This window comes from Eumetopias jubatus, unplaced genomic scaffold (genome assembly GCF_037043125.1).
Source record: "Eumetopias jubatus isolate StellerSeaLion01/CBP00866 unplaced genomic scaffold, mEumJub1_p1.0 scaffold_55, whole genome shotgun sequence".
NCBI lineage: Eukaryota > Metazoa > Chordata > Mammalia > Carnivora > Otariidae > Eumetopias > Eumetopias jubatus.
Genome location: NW_028274861.1, coordinates 68,194 through 85,290, shown reverse-complemented (window position 1 = coordinate 85,290; position 17,097 = coordinate 68,194). Strand labels below are relative to the sequence as shown.

General features: G+C 44.8%; 1 protein-coding gene across 18 annotated transcripts in view; it reads left to right on the top strand.

Annotated features, from left to right (window-relative positions):
- Window positions 1–5,089: 5,089 nt before the first annotated feature.
- Window positions 5,090–17,097, top strand: part of LOC148161802 (putative phospholipid-transporting ATPase IIB) — a 78,371-nt gene continuing 66,363 nt past the window's right edge. For 15 of the 18 annotated variants that reach the window (XM_088020552.1, XM_088020561.1, XM_088020557.1 and 12 more), the window contains exon 1: window positions 5,098–5,425. In XM_088020552.1, the coding sequence (XP_087876678.1) occupies window positions 5,310–5,425 (116 nt within the window). In that variant the 5' untranslated portion in view covers window positions 5,098–5,309. Of the gene's footprint in view, window positions 5,426–17,097 lie in introns of all 18 variants that reach the window. The other 3 variants (XM_088020563.1, XM_088020562.1, XM_088020564.1) reach the window with 3 other exon arrangements.

The following is a 17,097-nucleotide window of genomic DNA, read 5'->3' as shown; positions in this document are numbered from 1 at the left end:
CACTTGGCTCCAGCTCCCGAGCTCCCGACAAAGGCACCGCAGCATAAGATGGAAATGCCTCGAGCTCTGGAGCGGGCTTTGGGTCTGTAGCTGCTTCTGAGCCCCGTCAACCCTGCAGTGGTGACCAGCCCCGCTGCAGTGGCCAGTCCTCCATCTGCAGATGGTGCCGAAGCAGCAGGAGGAGAGAAGATCACCACCCTGCCAGGGTGATCACCCTGTGCTGATCCCCACCGCCTGTCCCTGTGCCTTTCACAGGAAACCCCGCACAGCCTCCCATAGCAGCACTGAGCTGCCTTGAGAAGTGGCTCTCGATCTCGGGCTGGCTCTTACTCTGGCAATGATGCTGGATCGGATGAGAGAACTGGTGTGCAGTTGGCTTTGCTCCGGACCTCATGCCGGAGCGGGTTTTGCCTGTGGACGGGGTCCACGGGTCGGAGCAGAGGGGCTCTAGTCTGTGGGGGCACTGGCTCAGGCTCTCGAGCTGCTTCCATGGCTGGCTCGAGTCAACGCGGGGGTACGTTCTAGTGCATCAGATGGTTCTAGATCTTAGCTGCCGCCAGGGCTGACTCTGCCCCATGCCTCCTGCAATGTCTCGTGTTAGAGATGCTCTAGCTCTGTATCGCCCGCTAGCTGACTGTGGGTGAGTAGGACCTTAAGACAGCCTCGGAGAGTTTTTCAGGACCTAGAATTCACAGCTGTTAGGATCAGGTCACTTAGTTAGACACGAAAGTGGTTAATATCGTAAAGGACAATAACCTATATCCTTTGATGTTCTATTTTCTTCCCGGACCGAAATTATTTGCTTCTCTACCGGCAAAAACCTTCACGCAAATGTCTAATTTCACTAAGTTGGGGACCTCTACTAAATAGCAGTCAGTTGAACGAAGTCCATTTTCCCAGTCTTCGGGTGGCCTGTACCCTTACGTGAGAAGAAATGACATGCCAGCCTCCTTTCGCCTTATGTCCAAGCTCGGGCGGTCAGTATTCTCTTTATTCTCGCTCAGCTGGCAACTCTGGTTCAGAGGCTAAACATGGCCTTTGGAGCCTGGGTTCGAGTTCTGGCTGTGAGCCAGGTCAGCTGCGTGCCCATGGTGTGCCTCGGGGTCCTCCTCTGCGGAGGTGAGGGACACTCACGACGCGTCATTATGGCCAGTGATCACATGGTCTTCTATCCTTTCACTTTCTGCTTCTCCATATGAGGCCTCTTAGACCTCAGGCATATATCTGGATTTGGTTTGTAGTCCAATCTGAAAATTTGACTTTTTATTGGTGTACTTAGTCGGCTTACATTTAATGTACATGAAGTGACATTCAGGTGTAACTCTACCATCTTATTGGTTTGCTCTTTCCTCCATCTGTTCTTTTTTTGAAAACTCGTTCCATGCCTTCCTAAAGATTATGCAAGTATTCTCTGTCACTCTAGTCCCCTCCATTAACGTGTTATTATGCCTTCTCTCATTATTCCTTCAGGGACTGCTCAAGGGAAGTGCTGTCCCCATAGAAACAGTCCATCCCTGCGCTGTCAGGGCATGCCCCCCTCCCGTTCCCAGATATTAGCAAGGCCCTGGGCCTCTGTAACAGGGGTTGCAAGCTTTGCCTGTAAAGGGCCACATAGGCTTTGTAGGGCCTCCTCAACTCCACCATTATAGCTTGAAAGCGGCCATAGATGATATGTTGATAAAATAGCATGGTTATGTCTAAACAAACTATCTTTACCAAACAGATGACAGGTAGACTTTACCTGTGAGCAGTGTGCTGTGACCCCGGCTTTATAGCCTCAGCATCTCTGGGTAGGGGTTGGGGGGGCATCTGGCTCCTGGGCTCCCCTTGGCTCCAGTACTACTCTTCCTCTTCCGGTCTCTTTGAGCCTGGAGGTGAGAACGGTTTCCCATCTACCTGTCCCCGGAAGTCCCTCCAACTGCTTTGGTTTTTATTCCCACCCACACATCTGTAAACAGTTCCTCCACTAAACTCTTCAACTGAATGCTGCAGCAGGCCATCCAGCTCCTGCAAAGACCCTAACGGAACTTTAGGCTTACAGCACGCACGTATTCATTCCACTGTGGCCCAAGTTGCAGCCAGCAGTTTGCAGATTGGCCTCCCTGCCCAGGAAGAGCCTCCTGCAGGGCAGACGCCATGTCTTAGTTATATTTGCATCCCCACCACACCCATCCCTCACCTGGGCACAGAATGGGAATGAAGAATCTTGGCTAAACTGACCTAAATTAGCAATGCAGAAATGGAGCCAGGAGAGGTCAGCATGTAGAAAAAAGACTGGAGGGGTTCTTATTTAAAGTGGGTAGGTTGTGAAAGAGAACTATCCAGGAGAGAGTGAGTTAATCGAGGAGAGCCAGAGGATTTGTCTCAAAGTTATCACAGAAGGGAAACATGTAAGGACCTGGTGTTACAATGTTAAGTCTTCAGTGTGGTTGAGCTGTTGTGTTAACAGTGTCCTCTGTGGAGTGTGGTCGAGCACTTGGTGTAACAAATGTCAGCTGTTGAAAGAGGTGAATGTCAGCTGCCGCAGTGAGTCGGAGTAAGGAAAAGAATGAGCACAAGTTCATTTTGCACATAGGAGGCCACGGCGTCATTTGAGAGGGGTGTCCACAAAGTGGCCTGTATTCAAGCCACATAAAAAGCAGCGAAATAGCAAACTGGAACCAGAAAGTTGGAGCAACTACTCAAGAATATTAACTTTTTTAAAAATAAGTTTTCAAATGGAGAAGGTAATACATGAAAATAGTCAAGATGAGACTAGAATTTAGAAGTTTATGTTGAACACATTGCTTCAAACACATAGTCATAATGGATTTATAAATTATGGAAACAGAAAACAAAAAGACACAGCAGGGCTCGAAAACACCAAAGTTATTGGACCAGAAACAGAGGTGAGAGTGGCTCCTGTCGGCTGGTTTCTGGGGCTGGAAGTTGGCCACCGGAGTGGGCAAGGGGCTCACCCCACAGGCTTGGGTGAGGCTGTCCTACGTGGTGTAGGAAACTAAACCAAACAACCAACAAAACCCTGTTGCTGACAGCTGCCTAGGGCTTTTGAACACAGTGGGGGCTTAGGAGTACAAAGACAGAGACCCAAACTGAAGACCAAGAATGAATACCACTGCCTGCAGACCCTGCATCTGACATGCTCTCCCTGTTATTGAAAGCCTTGACATGCCACGTGGGACCCCGTTCTGGGCTGCAGGTGGAAGCGATGGCAAGGCCACTGACTAGGGAAGGGTGAGGAGCAGGAGGGGAAGGGGGAAGAGCCGCTATCTCCTGCCCGCTGCCCGCAAACCTAAATTCCAGGACATGTGAAGAAACCCAATGCTAAGAAAGTTAACAAATCAACAGTCAAAACATTTTCTTCTCCTTAGATAATTGAAAGTAAGAAACAAAAGACAGAAATGAAATAAGAATAGATGCATAGGAAAAAGGACCAATTAAAATCTTCAAAGTAAAAAATAAAAGTCATTGAAATAAATACCTCAAACTATCACAAACAAAACGACCTCAAGACAAAATTAATAAAGGCTGTTTACCCATCAACTTGCAGCAAGGGAGCCCTTCTGATGTCACTTTCAAGGGTTTTAGAAAGGAAATTAAGTTTTATCACGTAGAAGGGGAAAAGTCTTGGACTGGGAAGCATCCTATTAAGGCGGGATTTTGGAGTAGAAGAGACTTCAGTTTGTCTGCAGGTACTTCTGACCGTCCTTGGTTGTCTGAAGGGGGCCAGGAAGCAGTTTCGGCAACTTCCAAGAAGACGGACTGTGGGATGCTAGGAGAGACAGGTGTTCTGCAGGGGGCTGCACCTTGGAACAAGTGGGGCCGCGGGGACTCTTTAGAGTGAGTCTCCTCTTGAGAAGTGACCCCATGATAAAGGTGCCTCCAAACCGACTCTCAAGGAGCATTAAGGAAATGACCACCTACTGGGGTGGGTTAGAAGGAGGTCTCCAAGAACACCACTACTCCGTTAGCATTTCCATCTTGGAACAGAAAATCTATTTGCCAAGACACATGACCCTTGAATAACTTTTTTTTTTTTTTGAGAGAGGGAGAGAGAGAATGAGAGAGAGCATGAGAGGGGGGAGGGTCAAAGAGAGAGGTCGACCCCCTGCCGAGCAGGGAGCCTGATGCGGGGCTCGATGCGGGGCTCGATGCGGGGCTCGATGCGGGGCTCGATCCCGGGACTCGATCCCGGGACTCCGGGATCATGACCTGAGCCTAAGGCAGTGGCTTAACCAACTGAGCCACCCAGGCGCCCCTGAATAATATGGGTTTCTACGGGGGTTTTTCCCAATAAATATAGATAACAGTGCTGTAAATGCATTTTCTCTAACTCATGAGCTCCTCTATAACATTTTCTTTTCTTTAGCTTTTTATCGTAAGAACACAGTATGTTATACATACAACATACAAAACGCGTTCATCACCGTTTACTTTACCGGTAAGGCTTCCGGCCAACAGCAGGCATTGGAAGTCAAGTTTTTTCGGTCAAAAATTACGACTGAGGGGAGCAGGCACAGCTAACTCTGTGGGTCCTGGGTCAATTACATCGCGGACAGCTGGCTTTATTTTTGATCAGAAGAAAACCTCAATGTTAAAGCATGGAAAGAGTTCAGACCACACTTCCAAGCTATGAATCAGTAACAAACTTTAACAACAGGAGCGCGAAGTTGAGCACTCTCTGGACTCGACTGTTGGCCCACTCTTTGGAGGCCACTTACGGGAATTGTATTCCGTAGGTGCGGGACAACGCCGCACACACCTGCGCGCAGGGGAAGCCCGACAAGGCGGCGAGTTAAGGGACCGGGAAGTCCCCGGCGACCGGTAAAGGCAGGATTCCGGGGGCCGCGGCCGCCGCCGTCCCCGGACACGCGCACCTGGGGCACAGCCCCGGGCCGGCCTCCGGCGCGCGCCCTCGCGCACGCGCACGCGCCCAGCCCCCAGCGCCCAGAGCCCGGGGCGGGGCCGCCGGGACACACCCCCTCCGCGCGCCTCGGGGACGCCATCCGGCCCCGGCGCGCGGGAGGCGGAGCCTCAGCGCGTCACCGCCTCCGCTTGCGCCCGCGCCGCGGCGTTGACGTCTTCGGGCCCGGACGCGGGACGGAGCCTCTTAACGCCGCCGCCTTTTGTGCCCTCCCTTCGCCGCAAGCTGTCGTCATCAGGCTCCGACGCTCTGTGAAGCTCTCGGGCTCCGTCGCTCGCGGGTCGGGCACGGCCGCGCGGGCGGCGCCTCAGCCGGGTTGGAGCTGAGCGGAGAGGGCGGGGAAAGGCAGCGAATCGAGAAGGGGCGGGAAGGTGGCGGCCGGAACATGGCGGAGCGGATCCCTCTGTACCCGGTGCGCAGCGCGGCCGCCGTGGCCAACCGCAAACGCGCGACCTACTACAGCGCGGCCGGGCCTGGGCCGGGGGCCGAACGGCCCAGCAGGTAACGACGGCGCCGACCTCCCTCCCCCCCGCGGCGGCCCTCCCCCCGCGCCCCGTCCGGGCCCCCCGCCCCCCGGCCCCCGGCGGCGGGTCTGTCCCAGCTCGCAGGCCGCGCACAGTGCTCCGACTCCCGCGCGCCTGCACTCTGGGGGGGCGTCCACCCTTGGGAGAGGCCCCGGGACTCAGCGTCGGGGCCGGGCGGGGTCACCCCCAGCTCCGCCCCAGTCCTGGGCTGCCTTGGCCATCGACGCCCTCGGAGGTGGGGGCCGGCGTGCGGCTGCGGCGCTCTCACGGGAGCCGGGCGGGCGGGGCCCTCATCCCGCAGACACTGCTGCTGTCCGAGCCTCGGCGTGGTTCCCGTAGGGACCGTGAACGTGCAGACACGAAGCCCAAACCTGAGTGGAGAAGCACGGCCTGTCACAAACGCAAAGGGTTCAGGTTATGTGCCAAACCCAGGTGCACTTAATCATGTTCGTTGGCCAGAAGTTTTGCTTTTAGCAACGAGAAACGGAACTTCACAAGGTTAGATTGTTTAATGGGACCCCACTTCAGTCGTCCATTTAAAACATAGAGACCTTTCGTTGAAAATGGAAGCCTCCTCCCCTAGTTGGTTTCAGCTCGCACTTAACTTGTTTCTCGCCCGAAGAGAGGAATACTATATTTTATAAAAAAGGAACTTATAAAAAGAGGAAGTACTGTCTTCTGCAGTTAATCGAAATTTTATTCCTAAGGAATTGTAGAAGCAATTTACTTTTTAAAAAATTTATTTGAGAGAGTGCCCGTGCGTGGGGGGGGGAGGGTCAGAGAGAGAGAGAGAACCTCAAGCGGACTCCCCCTGAGCGTGGAGCCCTAGGCGGGCCTTGATCCCAGCACCTGAGATCAGGACCTGAGCTGAAATCGAGAGTTGGACAGGTGCCGCAGAAGCTGCTAACTTTTAGTACAGAAGAGGAAAAAAAAATTTCAATATCCAGTTGCTTCAGGATTCGAGTTTTAGAGTAACTTTGGTTCTGGGCTCTTTGAGAAACTGTAACATAGAGTCAGAAAGTATGTGTTGTAATGTTGTAGAGCTGAATTGAATCGCGGCTCATTTACTGACTAGCTGTTTGATCTCATTAACCTGAACGCCCATTTCCTGGGATGTAAAATGGGGGGGAATACTGTTGTTTTCCTACAGGATGGTGAAGGGTTACAGGAGAACCTACTGAGGTGCCTGTGTTTAGCGTTTGGCCAGAAGTACCATTTCTCTTTTCCTCCTTGACAGTACCTGTAACAGTGATTGTGTCAGAAATTCTCTGAGTGCTTGATTTGGGGAGATCATTATTTGGAAATATGCTGTTTCTTTCACAATAGGTTTCCGTCGCGGCTTGCATCTCAGTTTTTGCTGCAGGTATTTTGAGGCTCTGTCATTTGGTGTGTACATATTTAGGATTCTTACGTCTTCTGGTAGAGTGTTTCTTTTTTTGCGTAATGTTCTTCTTTGTCTCTGGCAATTTTCTTTGCTCTGAAATCTCCTCCTGCTTTATTGTGGATTAATGTTTGCATGGTGTTTGCTTTCAGCCTAAGTTGAATTTGGAGTCTCTTTGTTGGATCCTTGTTTTCCGTTATGCACTCTGTCATTCTCTGGATTGGTGTATTTAGACCCTTTACATTTAAGTTAATTATTGCTACATTAGAGTGTAGGTGCTATTTTATTATTTGTTTATTTTGTTTCTTCTGATTCTCATTCCTCTTCTGTTTCTCTTTTTGACTTCCTTTAGGTCATTTGAACTTTTTTTGGAGATCTCTGCGGGGTTTTTGAGTGTAGGTCTTCTTGTAGTTTTTGTAGTGTGTGCTCTGTTGGGTATTGTAGTATACGTATGTGACTTCTCACCATGGGGTGTTGGGATTCGTATTTTAGTCTGTGGAGTAGAGTGTGTAAACCTTACTTGCATTTTGGTCCCTTTACCCATCTTCTCCCCCTACACTTCAAATATCCTATCTTGAGTATCAGATGGTGTTACACTTTTTGTTTAAATCATCAAATATTTATAAAACTCATGATTATAAGGATAGTCTAATGTACGTACCCATGTTTCTACTCTTTCTGTTACTCCTTCCTTGTATTCCAGGATTCTTTTTTCCCCATTCCTTTCTATTTGAAGTGCTTCCTATAGCCAATTTTTGAAATTTCTTCCACCTTAGAATGTTCTTATTTCCCCTTCATTCCGGAAGGATGGATGTATTGGGTATAGAATTCCTGGTTGACAGTTCTTTCGTTAGCCTTGAAAACTGGCTACTGCCCACCTTGCCTTCATGATTCCTGATGAGAAGTTCACTGCTGCGCGAGTTGGCGTTTCCCTGCGGGTAACGTGTCATTTCTCTCTGACTGCTTTCAAGGTCTTATTTGTTTTTCATTTTTACAAGTTTAACTGTGATGTATCTTGGTGTGGATTTCTTTTGGTTTATCTTGGTTGGTATTTAGTAAGAGATTTTAATCTGTTGGGTTTTGTTTCACCAAAGTTGGGGAGTTTCTTCAAGGACTCTGGTTTCCACTGTCTTCTCTCTCCTGCTGGTACTGGGGTGATACAAATGTTGGATCTTTTGTTAGTGTTACATAATTCCCTTAGGTTCCCCGCCCCCCCCAGTTTCTTTTTTCTGTGTTAAGATTGTGTGCATTGTATTGATTTTTGTTCGCAAATTCCCTAATTCTGTCCTTTGTCATTTTCACTCTTCTGTTGATTCCATGCAGCAGTGTTTCATTTGAACTAGTGTGTTTGTCAGTTTTATAATTTCTGTTTGTTTCAAGAGAATTGTTATTGCTTGTTGAAGCATGTTTATGTTTGCTGCTTAAAATGATTGTCACATAATTCCAGTATCTGAGTTAATTTGAGTTTTGGTGTCTGTTGATTATCCTTTCTAACTCACACTGTGAATCTTCTGGTTCTTGATGTGATGGATGATTTTTTATTTTATCCTGGACATTCTGTTTCTTACGTCTGGAGAATGTGGGTTCTGTTTATATCTTTTACTTTAGCAGGTGATCGCCCTGTTTAGGTTTACCTTGTAGGTCCTGGCCTACATTTGTGGGTTGTGATCCCAGTGACAGTTTAATTTTGTGTTACAGTTTTTGGTGTGCTTGGTTTATGTGGTGTACTGGGACTCCTTTTTGTCCCTGCTTATCGTGCTGAAAGGAAGAGGCGATCTCCCCAGGCCCAGTGTCTCTTGGTAAGAGAAGGAATGGTCAGTCCATGTGATGAAAAGGCCTTGTTGGATGGGCAGTGGTTGTGATTGTACCCGCTCTGCACGAGCCTGCTGGCTGTTCTGGTGTGTCTGGTTAGGGGAGGAGCCTCAGCACTGCTGTGGCCCTTGGAATCCCTCTTGCTGGTGCTTCCTGCTGCTCTGGTCTCTGGTGGCAGAGGAGGGGAGTTCAGGCCCTGAATAGAAGCGGTTTCCTGGACTGGCTGCTTCTGAAGTGGGGCTGTGCTTGGTGATGCTGCCTGGTTTCCCTCCTGGTTAGAAGAGAGGGGCGTCTCGGCCCACGGGGACACAGGGGCTTTCTGAGGCTTCTAACCTGTTTTTGTGGCAGGGTTCCTCTAACTGCTGCCGCCCAGATGCACCCCTGTCCCTCGATGGGACAGGGGAGTCTTAGTTCCATGGGGAAGGATGCCGTTTCCCACGGCACTTTTTGATCTGTCTTGCTGGTGGTGGTGTACTCTTGCTCCCTCCAGGGGAGGAATGATCTTTCCGGGGTGCCTTTCCTTGCTGGGTTGGGAGTTAGGGAATGCCAGGCCTGTCTCCTTCCTGCTGTTGGGTGAGGGCCTGTAGGACGTCCTGCCGCTGTGTCGTTTCTCAGTCCTTGGTCCCAAGCCCCCCTAACCCTCTTCCTCTTCACTGCTGCCTTCTCGACCCCTTCCAGAGCTCTCCTTTGTTTGGCTCTTGCTTTATTTCCAAGCTTATAGTTGGGCTTAGGGAAGAGGAGCAGGGAGAGATGGATCTTAAACTGGAAGTTGTGCTTTTACGTTATTTTGTGAAGGTTGGTTGTATTTTATCATAATAACATATGGTAAAAGGCTAATGAGAATATACTGTGGCTCTGTACTCCGCTTATTGCTTCCTCCTTACCCCAGCCTCTCACCCCCAAGGCACTTATTTTGGATTCTTCTAGCTGTTTCTTCTGGCATTTAAAATCTCCATATTTCAGTGGCTATATTTCTGACTCTGTCAGCATCGAAAAGTACTTTTCTTTTGAAGCCTTCCATTATCTCAACCCCAGCCAGGATAGAGTTAGATGCCCCTGCTGGCTCCTACAGGCCCCTGTTCCCCCTCAGAGCACAGATTGCACTTGACTGTAGATGTCTCTTTTCCATGAATGGAACGGCAGTGACTGTCAGATTTTAGCCCTGATGCCTGGCCTCATGAGATGACTTGGAAAGTGTTCCCTTCTCTCCTGCTTTCTGGAAGACTTCGAATAGAGTTGCTCTCTTCTTTAAGTGTTTGGTAGAATTCCCAGTGAAACCGTCTGGACCTAAGAGATTTCTTTTTTGGGTGTTTCACTTTACAAACTCAGTTTCTTTAATAGTTAACTAGGCTATTCAAATGAGCTATTTTGTTTGGGGTGAGTTGTGATTGTGCCCTTTGAGGAATCGGTCCTTTTCAGGAAAGTTGCCATATTTATGTGTGTAGTGTTGTTCATCATCTATTCTCTTACTATCTTTTTGATGTTGTTTCATTCAGATATTGGTGGTTTGTGCCTTCACTCCTTTGTTGGTTAGTCTTACTAGAGGTTTGAGTTTTTTCAAAGAGCTATCCTTTATTTTTCTTATTTTTTTTGTAGTTGTCTGTTTTCACTTTTATTAATTTCTGTGCTTTACTTTTCCTTCTTTTTGATTGCTTCTTTAGGTTTTATTTTTTATCTTCTCATTCTTGTTTCTTATGGTGGGAGTTTAGATTATTGATTGGAGACTTTTCCTCTTTTTTTAACATAAGGATTTTGTGCTGTCAATTTCCCTCTCAGCACTGATTTATCGGTGTCCCACAAATTTTGGCATTTTGTTTTACTTTGAGACTTCCCCTCTGTCTCATGGATTACTTAGGAATGTGTATGGAAAATTTGCTGTTATTTTTCTGTTACTAATTTCTAGCATGATTTCTTTGTGGTTAAAGAACATGCTTCGTGTTACTTCATTTAATTTTGGTAGTTTGTCTTGTGACCAAGAATATGGTCTGTATTGGTAAGAATTTCAGGGCCCAAAAGAAGGTGTATTGTGCTGTCGTTGGGTGAAATGTTCTGAAATGTTGATAAGATCCTGTTATCTTTGCTAGTTTATGTTCTAGTTGTTTTCTTGGTTGAGAGTGGGTCGTTGAAGTCTCTAACTGTAATTGTGCATTTGTCTATTTTTCCTTTTGGTTTTATCAATTTTTACTTTACTGTTTTGCCAGTCTGTCATTTGGTGCAGACATGTTTGGGATTGCTCTGTTTTGATGGACTGATGCTTTTATTATTTTATAATTTCCATCTGTCTCTAGTAATATTTTTGCTCTGGGCTTTCCTTTTTCTGACATTTATATAGCCACTCATGCTTTATTTTGACTAATGTTTACCTGGCATATAATTTTCCATCCTTTTACTTTCCACCTGCTTATATTTAAGGTAAGTTTTTTGTAGTCAGCATATGGTTGGCTTATGTTTTGTTTTTGTTTTTTTTTAAAGAATTTATTTATTTATTTGAGAGAGAGAATGAGATAGAGAGACAGCATGAGAGGGGAGAGGGTCAGAGGGAGAAGCAGACTCCCCGCCAAACAGGGAGCCCGATGCGGGACCCGATCCCGGGACTCCAGGATCAAGACCTGAGCCTGTGCCAATCTCTGTCTTATGATTGATATATTTAGAGCATTTATGTTCAGTGTAATGATTGACAAGTTAGGGCTTATATCTGCCATTTTCCTTTTTGATTGCTGCGTTGTTTCTTTGTGTTCTTTTTCCTGTTTTTCTGTGAGTTACTTGAACAATTTTTGGAATTCCATTTTGATTTACCTATGGTGTTTCTCCACTGTATGTCTTTGTATAGATGTTATTTAGTGGTAGTTCTAGATATGACATTATACATATGTGATTCATCACAGTATTCTGGTGTTGATATTTTATCAGTGTTAGTAAAGTGAAGAATCAGTACCTCTTTACATCCCTTTACTCATCCTTACTGGTAAAGTAATTATCTTGTACAATTACATAAATACTTTAATTTTGCAAAAGTACATAAATATTTCCCTTACATATGACTAGAGTTACACATCAGTGTTAATTTTTCTCTCTCTCAAACATAATCTAGAAAACTCAAAAGGAGAAGAAATGCCTATTCTATTCACCCATGTTTTCACTATTTCTGTTGTTCTCTTATTTCTTGAAGGTCCTGAATTCCTTATTATTTCTGTTCTAAGAATTCCTTGCTATTCTTTTAGTGTAGGTCTGCTGAAAACAAATTCTCTTAGTTTTCTTTCGTCTTAGAAGGTCTTATTTCTGCTTCATTCCTGAAGGGTAATTTCACCAGATACACAATTTGGGGTTGACAGTCCTTTTTCTATTTTAAGCCCTTGGAAAATGTTATGCTACTTCTTTCTGGCCTCCATGATTTCTGATGAGAAATCTGATGTCATTGGAATGTTTTCTTTTCCTGTGGGTAAGATGTCATTTCTCACTACTTACAAGCTTTTTTTCTTGTCTTTAGTTCAGTAGTTTGATTATTATGGGTCTTGACATAGATTTCTTTGGGTTTATACTGTTTGGGGTTCACGTAGCATATTGAATCTGCAAGTTTTATCTTTTGTCAGGTTAGGAGTTTTCAGCCATTATTTGTCTAGAACTTTTTGAGCCCCACCCTCTTTCATCTCTTCTAACACTCTCTCTGGAGACACCTTGTGAGATCTTTCTTGTGTCTCAAACGTCCTGAGTTTCTCCTCATTTGTTTTAAGTCCATTTTCTGTCCAGATTGGTTTCTGTTGTTCACTCTTCAAGTTCATTGACTTTTCCTTTGTCTCTTCTTTTCTGCCCCTGAACCCTATGCATTGTTTTCAAATCTCCATTATTGTATTTTTTAGTTTTAGAATTTCCATTTGGTTCTTCTTCATATTAGCTTTCTTTGCTGAAATAGCTGTTTGTTTGTTTTCATTTGCTTCAAGTATGTTTGTAATTGCCCATAGACACATTTTTATGATGGATATGAGAATCCTTGTCAGATAATTTCACCATATGCATCCCTTTGGTGTTGGCATTTGTTGGTTATTTTTCCTTCAGGATTAGAGATTTTCCTGGCTTTTGGTATAATGAGTCCTTTTTTTTTTTTTAAATTGTATCCTGGACATTTTGGGTATTATGCTGGGAGGTTCTGGACTTTATTCAAATAATCTTCTGTTTTATCAGGCCTCCTCTGACACCCCATGGGACTGGGGTTAGGGAGGTGGGATGAGGTGGTGCTGCTTTGTTGCTGGCAGATGGGGTGAAAGCTGGGTTCCCTTTGACACCTGGGAGAAGAGGGTGCCCCCTTCACCGCTGGGCAGACATGGGGTCTGCGGTGCCGCGTGGGGCTCTGCTGATGTCCCCTTGTCTGGGGAGGGGAGGAATGCCTGTTTATTGTAGCCTCTGGCCTCCTGCAGTATGGCCTGGGGGGCCTTTACGTCTGGGTTCCTGTGAACCCAGTGGTAGGGATGGGCAGGAGGGCCTGGGCTGTTCTTGGGGCTCTCTTTGGTTTATGTCCGTGGTTTTTCTGGCTGCTGACTCTCTGGTACACAATTTGGGATAAATGAGGCTGAAGGAGCGCATTGGGAACTCCCTGTTGTGTGACCTCTGGGGTCTGGGTCCCTCCTGGTCTGCCTCCTTCTCTTCACCTTTCCCTCTGTCGTCTCCAGGGTTATAGCTTATGGGGGAGAGGGGGAGGGCGCCCTGTCTGCTCAAGTCTTGTTCTGGAACTGGCAGGAAGGAGTCATTTACCTTTGTTCTGTTTTTGTCTTTACTCTTTGTATTTGAAAGTCCGTCTTATTATTTATTTTTCCATTCACTAACAAGTTTTGGCTACAGGCCTCCCGTTTGGAGTGTAAAATTCAGTGTATTCAAAAAATACACTATTTATGTATTCACAAGGTAAATGCAGCCATCACCACGGGCAGGGTTGGAAGATTTTCTTCACCTCTGAGAGAGACCTAGCGCCCCGCACCTCATCTCTGGAGGTTTTCTTACTGCAGTGAGATATACTTAACAAAGCTAACTGTGTTTAGGGTACTTTTGACTTAATATATAACAAATCTCTAATTTCATATTTCAGAACTGTAAAGTGAGTAAAGTTTTTTATCCAAATTATGGCTTTTCTAGTATTTCTGTTTTGGGAAATGTGTGCTGTAAATTAGAAGACAGCTAAAAAAATAGATAAAAAAATAAAAAGTGCAAATTCAGTCTTCTATTTCCAATAACAAAAGTTTATATTATGGGGTCTTTTTCTTCCACATTGGCAATTGAAAGCTAATTAGTTGTTAGAAAAACAGCTTTGACACGGGCTTTTCTTGCTTTGTGAGCTTTAAAAGGCTTTTTTTTGACCATATAAAAATGTCATTTTGTGTTCATAAGGTATAAGGAACTGTAGTAATGTATTTTAAAGGTTTTCAGGTTTTCCTTGGAGTGAAACTACTTTTATTTCATTATAATCATGCTAGTTTAGGACACAATATATTTAACATGTAGTGATCATAAATTATTACAACTGGTATAAAATTTTTCATCATTGGGTTTGTACTTTATGAAAATTTCAAGGGGACAAATTAGATATGATTTGAGTATGGTTAATACAGGAGGATGTTCTTGGTTTTTTTTGGGGGGGGTGGGTTTTTTTTTTTTTTTGGAAGTTACTAGGTGAATGAAATGCTGTGTCCCACGCATAGTATTTAATAGTTCAGTAAGAGTGCAATTACTTGTTAAGATCGTTTTCTGTGAACTAATGTGAGGCATTGATTTTCTTCTTGTAGTATGTATAGGTGGGTAAAAGTAAGGTATTTGTTAATTTGATATTTTTCATTTCTGTCTTTTAAATGGTACCCGTGTCATTCAAATTATCTTCACATTTGAAAAGAGAATGACTGACACTGGACATCATTGTGTTTATCCATGTCTATTAGTACCTATTCTTTGCTTCATGTTGCAGTGTGGCTTTTGGCCCTGCCTAGAGTCATTTGCAATATTATAATGGTTAAACTTTAGTGTTTGAGAAGAGAGTCATGCTGAGAACAGATGGCTCTTGTCTGATTATCTCTAAAATATTCGTGTGTTTCTTAATAGAGGCAACACAGTTTTTTTTATAGACACTCAGAATGAGTGTCTATACACGATTTCCTCTGAATCTTTAAAAATTTTACAGTTATGATGATCTAAAAAAATGCCTTTACTCTAGTTATAAAGATGAAACTTCTTTTTTGTGTTTTCACAGCTGAAAAGGTTTTTTCAAGTACCAAATGATTCTTCCTTTGCTTTTTTTTTTTAAGATTTATTTATTTATTTGACAGAGAGTGAGAGAAAGAGAGAGCACAAGCAGGGGGAGGGGCAGAGGGAGAAGCGGACCCCCTGGGAATCCAGTGTGGGACTCGATCCCAGGACCCTGGGATCACGACCTGAGCCGAAGGCAGACGCTAGTGACTGAGCCGCCCAGGTGCCGCTACCAAATGATTCTTAAGATAGTGTTTATCAAAGTGCTCAGGCCCAGGACTCCTTGGAATCAGAGACATATTTTTAAGGATCTGTAGTTCACTCGAGTTCATGAAATTCTTTAAACCTGCCAGAACAGGTCTGTTTCACTGTAGTTTCTACAGCTGACAGTATTAGCATGAAGATAGATTTGGTGATTGTGAACATGACAGTTTTGGGTATAACTGGGTCATGTGTCCTGAGCTAATCGGCCCACGTATGTTTTTAATTTCTGGATTGGCGTTTACATAATATTAGATATTGTCCCATTACTCTAATTTAGAGGCTTGTTTCGATTCATGTATAGCGTTGGTGTAATTTCTTATGTTAAGAAATTGGTATTGAGGTTTTTTTACAGAACGCCGTGGAAGAGGAGTCGGTGGCTCCGAGGTTACTGTGTCCATAGTCCACATGGGGGGCATCTCCGGGCGTGGGCACTGACTGGCCCTTGCGCGTCTTGCTTGTTTTTATTGCTGAGGTCAAGGCGTGCCTTTCAGGCAATGTTCCTTTCCTTTTTTTTTTTTTTTTTTTTACACAACTATTCTGCTGTTTAACTCCTCTGCTACTGTAGGAAGGGAAGAGTCCCAGTTTCCCAGTATACAGTTTTGCTGCTTATTAGTGACTCATCAGTGACACGCTTGAACTTGGAAGCTGTGTTTGATGAAGGAAACATACCCATTTCTTTATAGTACTTTGTTGCTTTGTTTTTCTACTCTATTAACATGTAGGCAAAGAGGGCAGTGTTTATTTTTCTTAAAGAAGGTTGAAGCATTAGGCATATTTTAAATGGTTTCTCCCTTTACTATCAGTTGGCTTCTCAGCAATGCTTCTCCTCAAAATGGAAACAATAAGGCTATTACATACTTAATGTGAGTTTAAGCTAGTTACTGTATTGACCTACTTTTACTTAGATACATGTAAATTACGCACCTTCTAGTACTTGAGTGTTTTTTGTTGAAGGTTCCCAATTTTTCTAAACCTTTGGCAGCAGCTAAGAGAGTTGTCTCCGTTTCTTAGTGTGGCAGTACTCTTGGGTTTGGTATCATCTGTTCTGTCTCTTTGTTCACATTGTTTTTACTCTTTTTAAAAATATGTTTCCAGAATTATACTTAATTGCTGGAAACGTTGATTTTTCTTGAGTGACAAACCAATTAAGTGTGTATGACACTAGGCAACACAGACACTTAGGATTTTCTGCTTATCCTGTCTCTGAAAAAATCCATTATTCATCATCTTATTGTTTTTAAATACTGAGGTAAAATTTTCAATACGATAGGAAAATTGCTTTGGAAATGGAATAAATTGCTTGCCAGTTCAAAGGCTCCATCTCTGAAGTGGAGGTTACTAAACGTGATGTTGCTTATGTTCATTATCTTTCAGACTCTTTGTACTACTTTTCTAGCATGAAACTTGATAAGATTGTGACTTTTGCTAAAATGCAGCACAATCGCTGAAAGAACTTAATGAAAAAGACTAAAAATCTCATTTTGTATACTATATTATAATATATTTAAGTGGCATTTTGAATTTTAATTGCATTTTGTATAAATATTCATTTTCTAGTTGACTGTTTTAAAAGAAGTGATCTTATGCAGAGAATGAGAAAAAAGGAATTTTTCTGAGGAAACCTATTGACTCTGTTTTAGGCCCGCTCCCTCACAGCTGAGAGGAGCTTTTGTGTGAGCCCCTCAAATGACGAGTCTCCTGTTGTGGGGATGTTGTGTGGTGTGTGGATGGTGACTGGAGCGAGGGGACCCTGGGTGCTGGTCGGGGCGGGGACAGGTGCTGCCGCTCCTCCCTGTGACTCTCGGAAGGCCCTCCCTCCGCCTTACTGCTGTCAGCGACAGCGTGTGGGTGTCCGACACCCGGGACCGGGTCTCATCACTGGAACTAAAGTCTTCCGTGCTTTTTGGGTAGACTTTTAAGCAGCACAGCACAGTCATGGTCATCTTGGTAGATCAATCTTTTGTACA